Raw genomic sequence first — 22,821 nt, 5'->3', positions numbered from 1 at the left:
GAGTGTAACTACATGAAACTGTAGCAATTTTTTCCTTAAGATGGGAATGTGGCAGCTGAGAAAACCTGCCTTTTTCCAGAGATGTAATGAAGCCTTTGGATCCAAAAAGTACAATAGTCCTTAAGAGTCAAGTGTGACTCTGTTACTGTGAATACAAATGGTGAAAATTTACATATGTTACACCATTCTGTTTTCTGTTTTCTTTCTTTTACTCCTTTTTTTTTTTTTTTTTTTTTTTTATAAAAGTGGCCTTACTTATTGTCTTCTGCATGCTCTGGAATGTGGGAATACTACATCAATGCAACCATGGCAAGTATGACTTTGAGGCACAAGAAAATTAAAGATATTTATCAAAAGTATTTTCATCTCTTTGGAGAAAATTGTTATTGCTGAGTTCCCATGCTACCTGAAACAAGCTCTTGGTGGATTTAAGCAAAATATTACAAGTATCACATTCCTCTGTTTTCTGTTTAGCTTGTCTTCTTGGGAAATAACTATGCTTTTATGATTTTTTTAGATAATGGGTTTTTACCCTTCAATCCACTATTAGCATCATGTTATTATTTAGAAAGAGATCTAAAGAGGAATGTTTTTATTCAAAGCTTGTTTTCTTTTGAATATCTCATAACAAGTATCAAGTGTCTCAATGCTATACCTAAGCCATTTAGTAATACCAAAACAACAGCTGAGTTTGTTCTGAATTCAATGCTTTGTAAGCAAATAAAAGGTATTGTGACTGGCCTTGGTGCAATACACACAGCTGGATAAAGCACAACGTGCTTTTAGAGACCAGCTGACAGATATGGGGATGTGAGGGAGCAGAAGCAGCTGTAGAGACCTTTCCTTGTGCTCCCTATGGAGAATATAAGTATGCTGTATCAGAGATGTTCAGCTGGATGCTAGTCCAGCTGTCAAAAGAGAGACAGGATCCCCTGGGTTCCACAGCAGCAGCTTTATTTCCTCTTTCAACACAATAGACTTGGCATTGCCCTCATTAGCACCACTTCTTTACCCAAGTACCTGCCAGGCACAAATAGGCTTAATATCTATTTTATTTGTTAGAACAAAGAACAGGGTCAAGGTCCTACCACTGGAGTCCATGTTAGGCTTTGCAGTGGTCAAACAGAGGTCAAACAGCCTAGCCCAAAGACAAACATTTTTATTAAAAATACTTCTCTGAAAGCACAAATCAAAGAATTTTCTTCTGTGCTACATTACTAAGTGTGGAACTTCACCAGTAATGTTCAGAAATGGGGGCAGTAACCAGCCTTTTGTCACCTGGTTTGTGGAAATTGGAGGTGTATATGAAAATCACATGGAATCATGGGAAAACTCAGGTAGCAAATACCCTAGAGGATGGACTGCCAACATGGAAATGGAAGTTTATGGGGCCTGAACTCCCCTGACAGTGCCTGCCCTGAGCTGAAAATACCAACTCGCTCAAGCTATCTGCACTTGGACTTTACCAGGCCAGCAGAGGTTCAGCTTGCCATGTTGATTTATGGTATCTGCTGTGCCAAATCCACCTTATCTGTTTTTGAAATTCGTCTGATCCTGGGTCTCAGCTCAATAAGCTGTTCTGTACTCACATAATTGTGCAGAGAACCAGAGATGTCTTGTGCATCTGTAATACATGGAGGACTGGGAGTTGAGTCTACTTTGGTAGGACTCAAAGAATTGTTATATGGAAACAGTTTAAATAAATGTGTAGATGTTTTGAAGACTCCTTCTTTAAAGATACTAGTCATACAACCAAAATGTTTTAAGAGCTTGTATTAGGTAAATCCCAAATTTCCATCCACTGGAAATGCTGTCTTCTTTCAGAAATGCCACTTGGAATAGTTTCTGAATTGGGACCAGTAAACTTGCGTAGCCTGGAACACCTCTAGCATCTGAACTAGCATTTCAAATTAGATTACTAAACTTGGATTAAATGGCTGTCTATGAACAGCTGTCAAACCAATTTCACAAATGATGAAGTGAATAATTCCAACAAGGATGCAAAAGCTGGCATGGAAGTAGGATACAGCCACTGCCAGCCTCTCTGTATAGTTCAGGGGCATCACCAGTTTTGTATGGTCGTGGGCTGCTCACAAAGTATAGAGCTTACAGTAGCCAGAGCAGACATTTTGAAGTTAAAATTATGGGTAAAAAGACTGATTTTGATACCTTGTTTGGTTGGAAAGGGAAGGCTTGCATTTTTAGTACAGCAGTAAACAAATGCAGAATGTGGGAGGAAAAGATGACTCAGAAAACATCAGCGTAGTCTGATGTTTGTATTACAGCATAATAAATGGGCTGTTTTGTATGTATCTGAATGCACAAGGACAGAATGCAGATGAACCTAATAAAATTATCCTAATCACTAGGATGACAGCCTCTCTGCATGAAAGAAAAATTGATGTTGGCCTCACATGGAAAAGGAGATGCGTCTTAATTTTGTAGTGTTCTTTCCATGTAGAAAGGATGATATTTAAGATTTCTTTTTTAATGAAGTGTTAGACTTTTCTGTCAAATGGCGCTTTGTATAACTCAAGCAATTAAACACAAAAATAAATGCTTTCTTTTGTGAGAAAACATTTTTGGGTTGGGGGTGTTCTTTTGGAAGCTCACGTATTGATTTGTTGTTTGTTTGCTTGCTTGTTTGTTTTTTCAAACTAAGAAAGCTGAAAATAGAAACAGGAAGGATTAGGATTAGAAATTGTGACAGTGGAGCTTGGGGCTTTTATGAAGCTTCCATAAACATCTTAAAACAGAAACCTGAGTGAAAATGTGTCAGCATTTTGGAGCAAAATCAGGTTTATAAAAAAATGAAGTATTTTTGAAATTACTTTGGAGACAGTTGATAGTAGAGCTTATATCTCGACAGGAAAGCTTAATCACTTAATGCTGCAGATAGGTACAGCTTCACGTTTTTCCTGAGTTCTCTTTCTTCCACCTTAAAGATTAGAATTATTGTTCCTGCCCAAACTCAAATGTCTTTTAATGGATTTTAATTGTGTTCCCCTGTTTGAATCCTTTTGGGTTTTTATCCATGTGAAACAATTTAAAAATCTATTAATAATTTTTATGTCATATTGTTTGAATTTAATTTATTTCAATACAGTAAAATTTAAGATAGTTCATATTTCTCTAAAGGGGCAGACTTAAATGAGGAGAGTGGAATTAGCATTAGTTAAAGTTATGATGATGATTTATGACAGCTGAACATTAAATATTTTTTGTCTTCATCTAAGATTTTTTGTAATAATATCTCCCTGAAGGAGATGCAATCAGACTTCAAGCTGTTTCACTAATTCTTTCATGCAGAGTCTGGGATGCTAAAGGATTTCTGCCAGTACAGAGTGGCTGGAGTGTCTTTCAAGCTGTGATGAATGTGTTGAGTTTTAATACCAATTATTATACTTCATGGGCTCATTGGCTATATTAATATTGCACTCACTGCTGTTACTAAAACTTTTGATAGTAATAAACTGAGAGAGCATGACATCAAAGTATGCATATCTTGACTTTATATTAGTTTCTTTTATTTTATTATAGCTTTGCTTCCAGAAAGTTTGGAAAAATATATAGATTTAATTTCTCATATCTTTTAAACATGTACCTGATACATATTATTTTCCATTTTAGATTAGCAGTCTTACTCACCTCAGGTTATGTGTGTTAGAGAAAACAAAACTGAGTTATAATTTCAGCTCACAAAAGCTGGATTCAATTAAATACTGGCCCTGCTTTGACTAAATGATCCCATAAAGTCACTTCCAGCCTGATTTATTGTATGGTTTAGAGATTTCAATGCAATATCAATATAGATCCTTTAAGTTCATTAATTCACATATTATGAGGATTTTCCCTTTGCCAGAGACAGCTTTAACACTGCTTATCATCAAAGACAAACGTTTTAATCTGGGAACCTATCTTTTGCTTTCGATTACAGAATTCATTGCTATTGACATAACATTGGTGCTATAAAGTTCATTTATATCTGTTTCAGATCATACATTTTTTCTCTATATGTGCTATAAACTCATAATTGCCTTTAGAGATCCCTGAAGATCCAGAAATTGCAGAAGAATATTATAAAGATGAGTTTGAATCCTGTTCAGAAGACAGTGAAGAGGAGGAAGATGCAGAATTGTCATGGATGGTCTCTAAGACAAATCACCAGGTATATGTGACCATTGGGAACACAGTATACACTTGATGGTCATTTTCCATGAGAAAACTGGGTTCCCAGAATTTGTCCTACTGACATTGCTGAATTTTTTTTTGTTGTTGTTAGGGGTGTGTGTATATATCAATAGCATGAATTAATTATATGTGTACTATAAGATATTGATAAGAAAGATTTTTGCATTCCTTCAAGATTAAAAATAACACTCCCATGAATGCCTTAAGGTAAATCATTGTCAGAAAACATCCTTGTGACTCTAAAACCCTCAGAGTGGGATCCTCTCAAATGCTAGCTGTGATTTAAATTAAATTAAAGCTGAGGTTATACTTCAGGCATAAGATCTAAGTTCCAGCTCTAATTCCCAGGCAAAGATAGACACCTCTAGTTCCTCCCTATATTAGACATATTTTCTAGGACAGTGTGATGAACTATGAGCCTAAACAGCTGCAAGACTTGACCAGCAAATCTGTAGACTTTCCCACATCACAGAAAGTGTCAGTGAAGAGAAAACTTATTGTTGAAAGGCTTAAAGTGGCTTTATCAGTTGAGGCTGCCACAAGAAAGTCAGGGATTGGAGTGTGAAGGTTGAAGATTATTGGAGAAGGCACCTAATTTAGATCTGATCAGAATGAGCTGAGATGAATCTTGTCTCCAGTGATCAAGTCTCAGTGAAATCAATAAACTTAAGTACCTGAGGCAGTTCTGAAAATGGATCTTCCTAAGGCATTCAGGATCTATTAATTTTTCTCATGGGCCACCAGTTTCAAGCATGACCTACAGTGGCTCTATCTGGTTCTGCCTAGGAACATTTACTTTATTCTGTGATCATGTGCAAAGTTGGCAGAACAGGGTGTGGTATCTTGTGCATTTCAGGGAACTGGCCAACTAGACTAGTACTCTTCACTAAACTATAAATAGCTTGTGGTTTTTGAAAAATTTGAACTAATAGCTTCTTTGAGACATAGTTCTTAAGGCAAAAATAAAGTGTGAGAAATCAGAGCTCTACTTCTATCACAGTAGCAGGGAATCCTGACATTGTCCTGCAAGTAAAACTTGAAGTTTACTCAGAAACAGCTTCATTCAATCTAAAAATGTCCTCCTAGCTTTCAAATTAAACACGCGTGATGCCTTAAAATTCGGGAGCAATTTGTACAGTAGTGGTCTAAAGAAAATTATTAGTCAATTGTAAAACAGTGGAATATCTTAGACAATTTTTTTTTTCAGTTTGCTGGGTTTATGCTTACCTACAACACATAGACATACAAAGAAACCATTGCCCAGAAAGTCTACCACAAGATACTCTTGAAAATGAAATTACTGCTCATTTTCATCAGACTCTGAGAGAATTTTTCTTTTTTAGAATGCCTTTTGAAATTTTCATTCAGCTTTCATTGATGGTATCGTTAAGTGTCAATCAGTAGTGTTTTTGTACAGGCAGACAGCTGCTTAGAATTAATGAAGGGCAGAAGATAAAAATAGATTTCTCTGTAATGCAGAATAAATTATGTGTTGGCATTCGGATGTGAGCAGCCACAGTCCCTCACGCTGCAGTGACTAATAATTCTGTGATGACAAGAACCAGCATGGTGGGCTGGAAGAGCCATCCCACTGGCACCCCGTTGTCTCTGTCCAGTCCCAGTGGCCCTGAGGCTTTGCTTTACCAGCACACAGAGCACTGACCCTCTGTGAACTGGCCTGCACAGACTGACTGGGATGGAGCCCCGTGACCGTTTGCCTTTTGGTGCTTCCTCTATCAAAGAAGCTAATTATCTGTGCTTTTCTCATGTTGACCCCAGCACGTTAAGATATTCATTAAGTGTGTTTCTGGGTATTGACACAATTACCTTTTCTGTTTCTTGGGAAGTGAAAATAGGCAATTTTTGCTTTCTCAAGTGAAAAATTCTGCAGTAAGTCTGAGGTCAAAGCAGAATGAACGTAGTTGTGCGAATCTGAACACCTGTGTCTGAACTCAAACAGAAGGGCAGTACTGTGAGGGGAAGTAAGCAAGCATTTTTAGGGAGCATACATCTAATGCAGGTTGGATGGAATATTCAGAGAAGTCCCTCTTTGGTGATTATAAAGGGATCTACAATTATTAACATGCACACAACATCTCTCTTCTGGATGTCAACAGTTATGTGAGATGAATCCCACTCAGAGGTAGGTGGGATCATGCTCAGTATTAATAATAAGCTTCAAATCCTACCAGAATAGCAAAGGTTTGCTTCTGCAGTCATTCACTTAATACCAAAAATCCTACTTCAATTTCTGTGGTGGGATTCATACTCTTAAACCCTTTCTTCAAAGATACCTTAAATCAAGCTCTTGAAGGTGTGTCCTAAAAAAGAAATCATTCCACTGCAACACAGAAAGGACTTGCAAGCTAATTTCTGCAAATCTCTCAAATTTCCGATTCCAAGATTGCTTTTCTAGTTACTTTTGTGCAGAGAGTGCAGAAGTGCTGCATCTGGTGGTGCTCTCTGGTGACCCCATTATTTCAAACAAGGATTAAAAAAAATTCCAACGTTCATTGCAGTAGCATGGGGTCAGAAAAGTCATCCAACTGAAAAACATATTAAGGTGCAAGTGTAGAAAGGGATATGAGGTGTTTATTGAAGCTATATTAGGCTTCCACAGATGTCAAGATGGTCTGAGAAGTAGTGGCCTTGTGGGCTATAAGACCATTTAGGAAGGTAGAGTTAGGCACTGAAACAATGTAATTTTAAAGGTTTAGGATGGGAGTTGAGACAGCTTTTTTTCTCATGTTGATACCTTTCAATACAGCCTATCTGATTTCAGCTACATTGTCCAGCACTGGAGTTTAGTGTCCTTTGTTCCTTTTTTTTGGAGCAGAAATGCACATTGACAGATTTCAAGGAACAATTTGCCAATTACTTTTCCAGACCTCCACCTCTTCAAGCCAGTGGCTCTTTTCCACATGTTTTTTTTAACTAGGAGAAACAATTTCTTATTGGGGGAAATCATGAAAGAGAATGACAAACTGTTTTTAAAAACATTTTGATATGTGATGCTTAACAGAGGTTTGATCTTGAAACTTGAAACTGAAAAATTAGTGTGTAATGAAGCTTCCATTGGCTTTGATTTAGCTGAGATGCTAGTGGATGCTCCTTACTGCAGTTCATCGCCATTCTCTTAGTGGTTTTTGTCAGCAACCATAATAACAAATTCACCCTCTTCATTATGACAAAGTCTGCTACTGTGATGCAGTTGGTTCCTATTTTCAAATTCCAAGTTGCTTCCGAGATTGTCAAGCCAGACAATCAGCTGGCATAAATTATCATAGCTCCAGCAGCTCTGAGTGGTCTGTGTGCTGTGACCCCAAAGATGCTCCACTGGATTCCTAACACATGCCTCGGCATGGCTTGTGGCTGTTAGAAATGGGGTTGTTTGTTCTGAATCCGAAATGTGCAAGCATTCACCCACAATGGCCCTTATGCAAAGGAGTGCCTCTCTTCTGGGCATATTTCTCCATTCTGTAGTGCTTTTCTTTCTCTGCAGAAAAAAGAGAAGGATTAAAGAAATATATTAAATGAAACAGCTAAATCCTCTTCCAGTGCTAAACCCAAGTGGGGAAAAGACAGGAGTCATGAAAGAGGTGAAAATATATCTTTTGCCTTACAGCACAATGAGAAAAAGATAGTTTTGTTGTTACAATTGGAGTAAATACGATGTCCTGTTGTGAGAAGTCAAAGGTTTGGGAATTACAGACTTTATCCTCTAAAAAAAGGGGAAAAAAAGGGTTTTATTAAAGCAATAATGTTGTATATGGTTATTTACTATGCTTTTGTCTATCTGTCTGTAGATTTGTGGTTAACTGTAAGTGACAATGAAAGTAAAAATAATTACAAAGTAATATTAACAGAAAATCAATATAAATTTTTAGTTTTGAATGAAAAAGATCTAATAACTTTTTAATGAAGCCCTAATGGTTCTTTTTTTCAGAAGTACAGAGAAATTATATCTATAATACTAAGTCTATCTTAATTCAATATATAAAATGTACTATATGTATTAACATTGCATTCTCTAGCATTTCCTGGCTGCAGAACTGGAAACCCTTGTGCTGACTTGATCAAATCAGGACCCCACAGACTGCTTCAAAAGGGCAAAGAGGCTCCTTCAAACCTATGAGCTTAGGGGTTACCTATTGCAATCGCCAACCAAGAAGCTGATTCCCACCTTGCAAACCTCAGCTAAAGTAGCAGAGCCTGTTTCAAATATAAGCCCATGAAACAACTTGGGGTGAAGAATAGTTAGTTTATGCTCATCCATAACAGCTCCCACTTGCACCAGAAGGTCCCAGTCATTGCCAACAATTACTGCTGTCCTGTTTAGGCCTGCTGGCAGTTCCTAAGTTTGAGAAATTTAGAATGAGCATTTTTAGTAAGATCACAGAACATAAAGCAGATTGTCCATTGTAGAAGTGGACGTCAATATTGTTTCTTTTTATTCCATTGTTTTAAGTCTTAAAGGCATAGAGTGCTGAATATTTTTTTTAAATGTGTATTTTTGACATGTTTTCTAGCAATGTCAAGATTTTGACTGTCAGTTTTAAATAGTCGAGAAAGCTGTGTTGTCAAATGTGATATGGCAGCAGCTTCTACACAGTCAGAGTCCAAGTTTTTCTTGGACTTTCATTAAATTGTGATGTGCTTCCTGGACAGCTATCAACGCATAATGGCCAGAACTTTAAATTTCATCTGTGTACACAAACAGCATTTCATATGAAAGATATAATGGAAACACTGTTAGCCATCTGTTTGGTAAGAGAACACTTGAAATATAAAAATGTTAAAATCTCTTCTTAATTAAAAATTTTTCAATTAGTTGTTGTTATTAGACATGCAAGTAGATGCAATTACACAAAGGATAAGTATTAATTTACTGTGGGCAGCTATCATAAGCATAAAAAAGCTTGGCATAGTTAAAAAGTATATAATTGCCTTTTTCAATGTAATATTGTCTTAGATATTCCAGGACTAACTGATGATAAAATGCTGGTGTATTTTCAGACACTGCACACCACCCTCTACAGTAAATATATCTCCTTTAAACTTATGCACAGTTATTCTAAACACTTGTGTATCTACAAGGAATCTGACTTAAATAATTGTTTGGTTACAACATCATTCCAAGGCCTGATGTTTTAGGAGAAGAAAACATAGAAAAAGTCCTGGGCAATGTAACTTCATTAAAGTCTAGTCTTGACACTTACTGGTGTGATATCCTCTGTGCTTGTGGGATTGTACCTCTGGTACATAGCATTTCTATTTAAGTTTGTGCTCACACTAATGCTATTCCTATTTCATTTGTTCACAGGACAGTGATATGGAGGCAATGGTTAAGTATTTGGAGAGTGTCCTGAATAACAGCTCATTGGGTAAGGTGATATCTCTTCTTTAGATAGCAGCAGGTATTAGCAGTTTGTATGCATCACAGTCCAACTATTTCCATTTTGCAACAAAATAACTCAAAAAATGTGATCTCCTTGAAAATTATTTCCTTAATCTACTGCAGAGAAGTATAATTATACCAAAAGAAAAGGCATAAGCAGTTAAGTGCTTTGAAAAAAATAAAGCCATATAGCATGATAGTCAGAAGTGTAAAATGTTAACAAAAACTTGGCTACTGTCATTTTTTCTCCAGAGGAAAATATTTGAGGATATATAAGCTATTTTATAGTTTTAAGTCCTGGTAACAATAAGATAAAATGTGTTAAAATATTTAATTTTTTAAAAATTATGATCAAGATTTGAATAATACTTAATTTATATTACAGTATCTCATTATAGGTACAAAGAAAACAGTGAGAATTTAAGGTTGTAATTTAATCCTGAAATCTCTGGCAAAATATTGTCTATAAATTTAGAGTTTGAAAGCCTGGGTTCCTGTGGTCTACTTAAAAGCTAAAAAGAAAACTTATATGAAAGAAGATATTTACTGTGGCTGCCATAGTCGCTGTCCTCGGAGGCCACTGGGTGGGACTGTGCCAGCAGCAGCCTGAGTGTGAGCTGCATGAAAGGCCAGCTACGTTCCCAAAGGCTCCCATGGGAACTGCAGTCTCATTTAGTTGCTTTGTTTGCATTCGTTCAGTCAGGATAAACCTGACTCGGTATTCTAAAACCACAACACAGGAGAATCCTAGGAAGTTCTCCTTCTGGAGATTCTTCCAGTGCTGAGCTCTGTTTCACCCTTGCTTGTGAGCATGGACAGATGGGAAGAGAGAGCCAAAGAGGAGGGATGAAAGGAAGTAGTCAAAGCTGTGGCCATCATAGTTTTGTAGCCACTGGTCACCTGGGTCCCATGTCAGGGAGACCCTCAGGACTGAAGGAAGGAACACTTACATCCAATTTCTCTTCACATTTCAGAGAACCCCCTGTCTCCAAATTCTGCACTCATTTATGCATATGCAGCATCATTGTCTGCAGTGGGTTTGCAGAAGTTAAAATAAGGAGAAAATTTTGCTCTGTGCTTTGATATTTTGTTATTTTAATTAAAGAGAGGAATTGCCTTGAAGGCTGCTGAGAACAAACAAGAATATTAGCCAAACAGTGCTGTTTTAAAAACAATCTTAGTATTAGAAACTCCCTTATCTTAATCTTTTTCATTCAATATTAAGGACAAGAAGAAGCCTTTTAAAAATTGTAATATTAAAGAATTAAATTGTACTTTTATCATTAAAAAAATATCCAACCAGTCTGTGCTGAAACCTATAGCCTTTCTCCAAGCTAAGGTAGTAATTAGGTATGATTTTCTCCAAAGAAATACATCCATCTAAAAATAAAGCTTATATGATACAAGAATAAGTGGAAACAAAACAAAATAGCTCACTACACAGTAATTAGAAGAACTGCTGCTATAGCCTAAGCAATTAAATCAAAATTTCTGTCAAGGCAAGACAAGATCAGACAAAGCCTGAAGCCTTGCAGACTCAGTTCCAGATGTGTGGGCTGGTGCAAGCAGTAGCAATACCATATTACTGGGCTACAGAGCTACAACAAAATTATAATGGGTACTCCTGAATTTCATGTCAATAATAGGGAAATAGAAGCAGGAATCTGGCCAGAACAGAATTTCTTGTAGCGTCCTTCATTGTTAAAGTATTACGAAAAATTACGAGTTGTTTCAAGTGGTTGGTAGTTCTAAAAAATAGAACTTTTTTTTATGTCAGCAAAGGCTGTGATAAAAAGGGTGCAATAAATATGCATTGTTTTTCATCAGGTGGAATTTGTTTAGTATAAACCTCAGTGTTTATAAAAGGACTTGGGAGGCAACTGAGTTTTCTCCTCAAGAAGTTCCACAGAGTCACTCCGAATACCAGAGCTTTAGTGTGGTACGCAGTTGCTTTTGTGTTGGCTATACAGCTCCGTGTGGAGCGCATTTGAAATAAGAGAGGCTATGCTGATAAACTGAAAAATTAGGAAGATCCCAGAAAAGAGCCGCAAAGGAAAAGGGAGTTTGAAAAACTCATTTTACAATTTACTAAATTTGCTTGGCATAAAGGAAGAGAAGGTTAGGGGTAGTTGGGTCACTTTGTGTCATTTATGGATCAGGAAAACACATCTGATTCTAACCTTTTATATCTTGTACAAAAAGGCATTGAAGGATCTCATGCGTAGCAGTGAAAGCTAAAGAAAAGAAATCTGAAATACAGACAGAAGTTTGTGACTCAGTGGAGATAACAGCTTCACAACACACAATGGCTTACAAAGAAATGCAGTAGATGTGTGTCACCAATTCTTTGGTCATTAGCAGAAATGTTTGTAGGAATGCCTTTGGGCCATAATTTATGAAAACTCTTACCAGATAATGCACCTGTGAATAAATTCCTTTCCCTACAGATCCTCAGTGAAAACCTCAAACTGATGCTCTATCACCTGAGAGAACAAAGATCTTTTGCCCTTTGCCCTGTGTTGTTCTGTGCAATACTGGGTTAGACACTTGGAGACATTCAAATACATTTAGAAAGCCACAATACCTGGTTTTGAAAAGCCACTGCTCTTGTTGTTTCATTTGATTTTGTTTAACGGATCAAGAATGATATACTGGATAAAAAATGCAAATAATTATCTGGTAACTTTTTGAAGAGGCATGGTTCCTTTTTGTGTGTTCATATGTGGGTAAACAAACTGCCTGAAGCTGGGTGCAAAATATATTATCAATGAAGTAGCTGCTTCTAAGAAAATACCCTTGATATAGAAGTTGGAATGGTTATGAATCAGCCCAACAAAATTTGTTGAGGTGTGCTGTAGCACCAGTGTGTCAAGCTCTTAGCAGTCTTTACTGAGAATTCATTTTTTTAATGACTAACCACACCTTTGCAGCATCCTACAATCTTCAGTCCATGCTGCCTTGCAGTAGCCAGACAATCATATTAAATGGAGAGGAAGATAGAGAGTTTGCATGTAGAGATGAAGTTTTTCTTGGCCAACTGCCAATGTGTAAAGTAGACAAAATAGGAATTATTTAGCCAGAAATCCCAGGGGGAAAAAAAAACCCCAAAACAAAACAAACAAGAAGGATGTCTTTAATAATGAAATGTCAGAGGAGAAGGAAATATTGTAGTAATAAATATACTGAATTCACTAAACAGAAAAAATATGCTGAGCTCTTACTACAGTGATATATCCTGTAATAATAGCAATGCCAGAATTTATCTGGTGCCTGTGGTTAAACATACTGTTTCTTAAGAGACTGCAAGGTTTGTATTTTCCTTAGGCCACTGGTGCTCGGTGCTCAGGGCATCAATTTTTAATTGGTTTCAAAGCACCACAGCCCTACATCTGGACCTTAATGCTGTGCCAACTGAGAGAGGAACGTGCAACCCAGTAAGTCATGAGCATTGCTTTGTACAGCACCTGGAGTTTCCTCAGGGCTATCCTGAGGATAGCTGAATTTTCCAGTGCTGCTAAAGGATTTGAATGCTTACAGAATCCATGTAAAAACATATGGATATACATGTGTACTGTTACAGGAAATGATCAGGAAATGTTTTTTGCATTAATGGATGAAATAATTGGTTGCCAGTAAGAACTGGGCTTGCCATTTTTCATCTTTCAAACTGCATTAACTATACCTGAGTTGTAATACTTAGGCACCAGACAACTCCTAGCCATTAGGTGTAAAGATAAGCTAGGAAAATGTTTTTAAATGTGCAATTGTTTGTCCGTCCAGCTAACAGAATCAGGAATCCATTTCTTCTGTGGATACTTCTGAATCCAGCAGATACTCACTGTGAGTGATTCAGTAGGATCACTCACAATGGAAAGTTTTAGTCTCAGTATTCAAATGTATGTGGTCAAGGTCTAGAATCATGTAAGATATAGGATCTATTGGGAGAGCTTGGATTGCACATTCCAGAGCATTTGGTGTTCTCTGGGGGTGTCTATACCAGCTCATAGAGGGAGGGTAGCTGCAAGCTCCCTCTGGCTGCATGTGATCTCTGTTAGTGCAATCCAAACTCAGCCAAACCCCAGCTGTGTACGAGTTAAAAACCCCTGCTAGGAGGGGAGTGTGTGTTCATTTAGATGAGGCACTGTGTTAACATGTTTGACTTTTGGTTTGTTCCTATCCTATGCAGAGCCCTCCCACGCCTGTTGAGAATTTGAGTCCTGTGTGCCACAGACCACACATTTACACAGGATGTAGTCCCACCCTGATGCATCTTCTCCTCTTTTGGGAATTGAAATCCTAATGCCAAACAATTTGCAAGAAGAAGCTAAAATAGCTGCTTTGTTTAGCTTAACAAATGGAAAGCTGAAATAGGATCTCTTTTTCCAATTATAAAGAAATGAAAGGAGTATGCAAAAGGGAAGGAAAGAACTGTGTAAGCCAAAGAAAAGAACTGGCACAGAAGGAAAATGAGCATGAACTGCTTGATAAAGAAGTTTTGTCAGGAAATAAGAGGGGAGATTTTAGCCACCAGCTCCCAGTGAGGCTTTGAAATTGTCTTTCAATGGGAGCGGTCAGAGCAAAAAGTACATAAATTTCTTAGGAAAACCACAGACTTGTATGATGGAATGACTACATGAAATTGCAGCATATTTGAGCTGATAACCCTGACAGTCCTTTGTGATTCAGCAATTCTGTGTTCCTGTGGATGAGTACCTCAGTGGTATGTGAGCCCTAGGTCCTGAAATATTGCAACAGCTCACAAGGCCTGCAAACAGAAAGAGTGGGCATGTGTGTTTATGCACATGTATATTTCTCACACATGTATATGTACTTACATGTACAGGTATGTTTATATATATATATATTCTGTTTATATATATATATATATTCATACATAAAAAGAGTAGCTTTATCTGAAGGAGAGGTGATGTCGTAAGTTAAATACTTCCAGTTTACAGTAATGATGAAGCTAAAGGAGAGACTTGCCTGTTAGAAAGAATGTTCTTGCTCTTAAAAATGAATACAAAAACAATGGAAGAAAATGCATATTACCTAAACAAATTTAATGTTATTGGATGTTAATCTGTCCCAGCACTTCCTCAAGTGATTGTCCTTTCTGTTGTAATTCTTTGTGTATCATACAGAAGGAAAATTGTTCTTACAATTCTGGTGTCTTTAAGCTATAAACCTACTTGTCCCTCAGAAAGAAGTTGCCCTTAATGTGCATTTAATAATCTCATTCATCTTTAATTAATATGGCACTGCCTTGTGAGAAACAGGAATAGTCTTCCTCCTTCTGACTGCCCTTGATTCTGCAATAGAGCTCAGGGGATGAAGGTGAAAAAGGTTGTGTGTCTGTGCATTGATTTGTAGGCTCGACGACTGTCACCGGAGTGTCTCCAGGGGTGCCCCAGGGATTCAGAGCCCTCAACAGTGCAATGGCTGAGACCAAGCTGAAACGCATGAGGGAGTAAGTGGCATATTTATGCGTTACCAATGTGCAGGCAAAGAATACGGATTTGAAAAACTGCAAAGCACAGCAAATAAAACCCCAAAATCCCATCAACAAGAAGAAATGGATGATAAGGTGTTTACAGATTTGCCTACTTACCTCTAGAGAGGATGAAAGTTGACCCTCACTTCTGATCATTCCAGTCTCTAGTTTGCCTTAATTGCTCTCGGTGTCACTCTGAATTTCACTTTCTTTATTAGCACAGCACATGCCCATAAATCACCTGCAGACATACACATTACCACCACATTTGCTCCCTCACCCACACTTCATTCTTGCGTGGAATGAAAAGTGAATGAGTCTGTTTCCCGTGGTGATATGATGTTTTAAAGCAGACAACATTGCTGCTCTTGGCTGGGATTTTCAAATGAGACAGAGGAATTTACATGGGCAGTTCCCTTTGAAACTTATTGTCTACTTGTTTTCAGCATTGCTGAAACCCCAGCTTTATTTATAAAGGTTTCAGTGTCTTAATAAAACAAAGATCTGTGTTTCCTTTCTAGAACGTACTGGTTAAAGTATCTTGAGCCCTTATCTTGAGTCAGTATTTCTGGCCTTCCAAGATTTATTGCATCCTAATTTAGGTGCTGATCTGATAACCATAGTGTTATAACTGTTCTCAGATTATAAACTCTTTAAAAAAGGGCATTTTTCTCTTGTGTAGGTGGACAGTGCCAATAATGTGGTGCATGTTATTGGAATGCAAATAAGTTCAAACAGTAGATGCTAATAGTTATTTGAGTCCTCTAAAGAAAATGAGTACAATTCCAACAGCATTGATAACAATCACTGTTTAAAACAAATCACCATGTATTTCAGGAAAATACCAACCACATTTACTCCAGATAGGAGTTGTTTGGTTTTATGGTATTTCAAGATGCAACAGCTCCCAGGGTTTCACTTCATGGCTTAGCTTTTATTGTGCAACCAGTCCCAGGTCTCATAGCCTTCCACTCGTATTGCTTTCCGTTCTCTTTTCATGGAAAATACTTACAAAAATAAAGTAATGCATTGTTTTGTGCCAGCTACTTGCAAGGTGAGGTTTTTAGTCAAAATGCCCACTAAACTTAGATTTCACCTTGTGTTCTCATGGTTGCTGGATAAAACTTAAAATATTTGAACTTCATAGTCATTGCTTTTAGGGCTGAGGTATGATTAGATCACTTCTTTCAAATTCTGTTTTTCCAGTGCAGCTTCATGGTTTTCACAGTTTGTTGTGACTCACGTTTTTCTCCTTCCTCCAAGAGATAGGGTGACTTTTTCATTTTCTGACTATGTAAAGGTGAGAAAGGACTTAATTGCTTGAAAGATAAAGTTTTAAGGAACAAGTGAGTGAGCACAGTATCCAGCATGTAGGTAGTCAAGGAGATCGCTGCAAACTCTGACCCGTGGCCAATCTGCACACCAGGCACAGTGGGGTTTTCAGTGGTGAGAAGGAAGCACATCTGGATGTGAATCAATACAGAAAGCCACAGCTTCTCTGCTCATCCCTTGGCAAACTTCATATGATGTGTTTGTTGAATGTCATCCACACAACAGTGCCACATAAGCAAGGCTAATATAGTTTAGACTTGTACTATTCAGTTTTACTCAGGTAGATGCAGACTTCTGGGGGTGATCTTCCACATGACAGCTTCTGAAGAGGGAGACAATGTGAGGGATTTGTCTTACAGAAACTGAGTAGCTGGAGTTCCTATAAGGAAAGAGAAGAGCAGAGCAGGGGAAGTAATGTGGAGGTGCAGTAAAATCTGTTTGGGTGCCAAGTCACTGTAGAAAGAGGACTATGAAGGCTTGGGATTTGCACCATTTTTAGATGTTAGGAGCAATAGATTCTGATGAGGGAGACTCCTATGTCATGAACTGCTCATAAAGAAACTTCGTGCCCAAACATTACAGATGACCTTACTGGAAGAAAGTATCAATAGCTCTGATAAAATGGTAGATTCATCTAAAATAACACAGAGTCTAACAGCAAAAGTGCCTTTTAGCCATTTCCAATTGACACGTGAATAATGTGGGCTTGCAAACAACTGTAGCAAGACAGTCACTTGACAAGATGTTATGTGTCATGCTTGAGTTACTGCAGTGTACTGCACTAAGTGCCTTCTTTGACTTGCTGTGTATCAGAGCAGCAATTTAGGAGGCTTCTTCTATATTCTTAGGCAGGATTTGACAAGGATACTCATGTGAGAGGGAAGCTGTGCTAAAAATCTTTATGGGAATACAGAAGGAAGCCACTGATATTCTTGAATATTGTAGGTAGCAGTGCTTGGTCTCCTCCCATTTTAGGTGGAAAGAAATGGCTTTTTCTTCACTACAGCCCCTGACTCTTTCCCCAGACTTTTTCTTTCCAATTACCATTGCACTCTCTGTTCCAGCTGATCACATCCAGCATCAATGTGAATTGCTGTCCTCTCAGTAAAAGTCATGATAAATTCACCTACTCCAGTGACAACAATTTCTAGTTTGTTATATTTGGTATCAGAATTCATTATAAAGTTTATAACAGCAGAGATTAAACTTTACCTTTCAAGCAGAATTCATTCCCTCCACAAAAATTTCCATTCCAGTGCTAAACATTTCGATATTGGGATCTGCAGTGTCGATAAGAAATCTCCATTTTTTGAACTAGCTCCCACAAAGGTTATCATTATGCTCCTTCCCAGCCCTGCATGCCAGCAGTGAGAGGTCAACCAAATACAGAAACCAGAGCTACAAGATTCTTATTCCTCATATTGGGCTTTGAAACTGAGGAATCATGTTAGATGCAGAAAATGGGAGGAGCCATATCCTGGTGTTTTCTGTCCAGCCCACAAGCTAATTCTCTTGGTGCTTCCCATCCTTGATGTTACTGGGTAACTTGGTGCATGCCAGGTGTGAGAAGCGTTATTGTCACATGCTATCCAGAGCCAAGTTACCTTCATGGAGGGATCCATGAAGACAAACGAATGACTGTTCACTGATGTTCCCCCACAGAGACTTTCCAACTCTGCATCTCAGAAGAGAACCATGCTGTTCTTCAGAAGCAACTCCTCAAGCCAAAGCATTTTTCCTGTCAGATTAAATTGTAGTAGCAGCAATTAATTTTTTTCCCCCAAGGTCCATACAAAAAACTTAGTACAGATCATTTCGTGCTCCTTTGTGGAGATATCCACGAATATCTACAATCAGTCATTTTAATAGCCATGAACTTTAATATGCACTTTAGAATTCAATAAAATGTGTGGCAGTAAAAGGAAAAGGCTTTTATGCCCCAAATTTTAAGTAAATTAAAATCCTTTAACCCAGCAGTAAGCACCTCTTAGTCAGTCCCCAAAGTCTTACGCGCAGCAGCATACCATGAACAAGCAAAAGACTTCATCATCTCCTGCTGAGTGTAAGTAAAGCAGTCTTTCAGAAATCACGAAGAAAAGGCATTGGGTGATATTTTTATTCTGGTCCTGTGAATGCTTGCAACACTACTGGCTTAGACTCAGGAGCAGTATGTATATATGCTTCTTGTGCTTGTGATGCTGCCATCAAATGCACCATTTATCTTAAAATTTCAGAAAGAAAGGTTGTTTTGAGGTCATTCAGTAGGCACTGGATGTTCTTTGAGATAAGTAGTCCTAAAATGTTTGAAGTATAGAAGGCTTTTTGTACATTTATGTGTACAATTAAAAAAAAATTCTTACAGTAAAGAAATTGTTTACTTGATGTAGTATTTCGATATATGTGGAGTAGATCTTTCTGAGCCAAGTGAAACTGGTTTTGTTATTGACATCTTTGAGGGGATCCTTAGTGAAGACAAAAGCAACAAATACAGAAAAGGTAATTGGTTTTTAAGAGATTAAAAAACTTCTCAGTGACCTTTTGATTGTCATTGACTGTCACATTGAAGGTGTCATGATGTAAACATGCTTGAGGAATATGATGTCTTCTCACAGACAAAAGACATATTTGGTAAGGAAATTTTTTGGCACTGTCTGAGCTACCACTATCTGTTTTTTGCAGATGAATAGAGTACTCCTGAAGGTATTGATCCTTAAATGGTTCTGAGCATTGAATTTCCTCTTACACACACTACTGTGTTCTGTCCAACACTCCTTTTTCAGGTAATAATTTCTGTCTGGTGATCCCAAGACATCTTACAGCATGACTATAGTTTTCTGCATCCCATGCGCTAAGCCAAAATTTTGTTTACATATTCATCCTACTTGTCACAGTTTCTTACACCTCATTTTAAAGGCCAGTCTCAGATGAGCCCAATGAGTTCATTATGGAAACACATTAAACATCTTAGTCCATGAGTTTCTCTTTCTTTTACTGAAAATCTACTTTAAGATAATTGCACTGTTACCTTCCAGACCCAAATTGGAAGAAAGTATTTTGGGTTTGCTGTTTGCTTTACAAGCAAGTGAGACTACAGTAAACTCAGCAGGAACACTGGAAGATTGAACCCTTCCTGTGTGTGACCAAGCTGGGATATTGATTCTTGGCTTCTGTCAGGGAGACGTGAGTGAATGCTCCTGGCTCAGGAGTGATTGCTGTCCCAAGGCAATGACTGAGAGAGAAAGTGGGAACAGGTGAATCCTGGGCTCCTCCTGCCTAAGAAGAAATTAAGGTGAGTGAGACAGTGGCTACTGCTCAGAAGTTTAGGAGTCCTCTGCAGCAGAAGCAGCAGTACCCCTCAAGGCTGAAGTTGGACCTGATGGTCTAATTCCTCAGGCATTTTCCATGGGTCTTCATTCAGCTTCTTCCCACTGTCCATACTCTTCCCCTTTCCATGACAAAAATGGGCTTTGTCTCTTATGCTGCTCCTCCTGCATCTGAGGATGGGAAGAGCACATCACCTGCCAACCCCATAATTTCAGCAGTTCTTAGCATCTTTACATTTGTTATGGTGCACTTTGAAATGAACAATGAGAACAAACTTGGCAGTTAGAGTGAGTGAGTATTGGGGCACAATTAAAGTTTGATGCATTTTCTTGGGATGCTCATTTTTTGCCCATTTTGCACATTACTTGAACCTCATGTCCTACCCTTAAACCAATATGTAATATTTTGTGAATTTACTTAGATAAAGAAAACTCAGATTTTTTCATCTTCTCTGCTGAGCTGTATGTCATAGATCCATGAGTCATTCTGTTATTCTGAATTTTTAAGAACTTTTTTTTAAGTGGACAGTAGTATTATAATTGCTTTAGCACTGGAGGGAGTTTTTATTCACTTTGAAAATTGCATTTCAGTAGCAAAACACCTGAACTTTTAAGAATAGACTCACTCATTTTAAAATGTCAAGTGGCCCCAAACACTCAAAACATTCAGAGTTTGACTTATACTTCTTTTTGTTTTGCACAAAACATGTTCATGGTTTCCCTAGTTTCTCCTGCTGTGCATACCCAATGCATAGATCAGGCTGTTCAGATTTCCAGTACCTTGATTTTGTCAATAGTTTGCAAATGTGAAAATGCTTTCATGCAGCATTAATTATAAAGTCTGTTTTCAAAACAGAACCACTCAAAGAACTTTGACAGTGTTTACTAGAAGCAGCATTGCAACCTTGGGAAGTCGACTTGAGGGAAATATAGGTAGGGAATTTTCCAAGAGATTTGATGGAGGAATGACCAGGGCTCTGTTTTGGGAGACAATAAATGTTTTCTTTTTAGGAAAAAATAAAAGTACTAGACTTCTATCTACCTCTTTAAGTGCCTAAACAGGTCTGTGAAGCTTGTGTTATTTTAATGCAGATCCAGAAGAAACTGAATGCATAAATCTTTCTAGGCCTTTCTGAAAATCACAGATCTACTGTCCATAGTTGGTAATTGCTTTTCTTTCTTTCTCTGTAGTATGGTGTCATCATGGAATTGTATGGCTCTGCCAAGACATGAATTTTCCTTAGTCCTGTTTTGTGCTAGGAACTTTTTAAAGGGCTACAGATGTGAAAAGAGACTTGAAAGAAGTTGTGGACTTAATCCACCTAGCTTCAGGCCCCCTTGGGTGGATTTAGATGTGAGCTAAGCCCAAATGGTTGATGTTCAAAAAACTGTTTCCATAAAGTTTTATGCAAACAGATTTGGGAGTTTTTTTTGTGTATACATTAGTGTATATTTTTATGTATATGTATACACATGCTTATATATTTGCCATAATTGGGCATCTCACATTCCACAGGAGGTGGGGTTTTTTTCAGCTTTTAAAATGCCTTTTTGATTGGATTGTGTAAGAGTAATTTTACTTTTGCTGTAATCTTGTATGGGTGTTTGTCATAGCTCAGAGCTTGAATGCTGCTTCACCTCCCTCTGTGGCTGTACAGTGCACAAGCCAAGCTGGAAATTTTGTGAGTAAATTACTGTGGTGTTTGTGATATTTCTATCAAGATTTGTCCATCTCCATACCAGCTGATTACATTAATTTCTCCATTGAAGGACCTGATACGTTGACAACCTTTTAATGAGAATGGCTAATTGCTAACTCAGAAATGCATTGTTTTACATCCAGTGGTAACACTTAATACAATATGGCTAAAGACAAAGCTTGGCTTGAGAAAACATATATATAGTAATTAGTATTCTGATTGTTTCATTGAAATGCATAAGTACCTTTTCCTTTCTCTGATAGGCAAATTGTTAGTTTTATAACTGTAATTTTGGTGTGAAATCCTAAATTGGGAGAGACTCCCTCCCAATATCAGGCCATGTAAAAGGAAATCATCATTAACTGTATAACCACACAGCTGAACAAAGGAGAATGCAGTAATATTCCTAAATTATTACAAGATCTGTGTATAATTATTGACTTTTCAGAGGTGACTACTGTATCCTTGCATGCCCACATTCAAGAAGTAGCTGTATATTGTGCTGCTCATCAAACATACCTGTATAAAACAAATGCATTGATAAACAAAGCAAATAACATCAGGCATGTGTTAAATGTGCCATGAGTTTCTGCTTGATCTTGATCAGTGATGCTGAAGGAATTAAACGGATGACTTTTCAAAGACTCTTTGTATGCCATGACACTATTAAAAATCAGGATGTTTTTTAAATAATTATAGCCAGGCTAGGAAATCTCAGACTGTGTATAAAGCTACTGCAGCCCAGCTATTGCAACTGAAGTGTGTTTTGGGTAATTCTTCACAGGCACAGTGTAATTTTCACCCACCCTACCTCATGAAGAATAGCTCTATAGAAGCAAGTATGTTTCCTCTCTTATTTTTAGTATTGGTAGTAAATTTCTGAATATAGATAGACTTTACAATTGCAATACTCAGGTTTGATTTAAATGACTGTGTTTTGTTGTAATTTGTTTCCTTCTGTGGGAAAAACTAAAAACCGCACATTTTATCGTATGATAAAGCATCTTCTAAATTGATAGTAGCTAGAATTCAACTAGCAGCTCTAAATTCTAATTAATACTTCTTCCAAGCGCAGATGTCAGCTTCAATTCCCATTTTATAAATTAATTTATCTCTGAAAATGAGGTGCATGGAGAATACTATTGTTTATATTTCTTCACCTGTGTGTCTACATCTTTTAATAATAAGATCCTTCTTAGCTCATGGGAAAACATGTTCTAAATATGGTTTAGATTTTGCAGGTCTTTGAAGTAGGACATCAGAGAGTTTTGTTTGCAATCAAATTAAGGTGCTTTAATTCAGGAATTATGAAGTAATTAAGGATGAATTATGAAAATTATCATTGTGTCTTCAAGTGAAGAAATTTTCATTCAGCAGTAATAT

The 22,821-nt window shown here is 37.5% G+C and overlaps 1 protein-coding gene across 1 annotated transcript in view; it reads left to right on the top strand.

Moving 5' to 3' along the window:
• Positions 1-22,821, top strand: part of NEK11 (NIMA related kinase 11) — an 82,778-nt gene that overhangs the window by 53,714 nt on the left and 6,243 nt on the right. The window contains 2 exon segments of the mRNA XM_042044119.1: positions 4,044-4,168; positions 9,515-9,575. Coding sequence (XP_041900053.1) covers positions 4,044-4,168; positions 9,515-9,575 — 186 coding nt within the window.

Source organism: Corvus kubaryi, unplaced genomic scaffold (genome assembly GCF_017639235.1).
Source record: "Corvus kubaryi isolate FWS band 111438036 unplaced genomic scaffold, C.kubaryi_AGA036_p1.0 37398, whole genome shotgun sequence".
In the NCBI taxonomy this organism is placed as follows: domain Eukaryota; kingdom Metazoa; phylum Chordata; class Aves; order Passeriformes; family Corvidae; genus Corvus; species Corvus kubaryi.
Note: the sequence above shows the minus strand (reverse complement) of the source record. Positions and strands in the feature narration are given on the sequence as shown.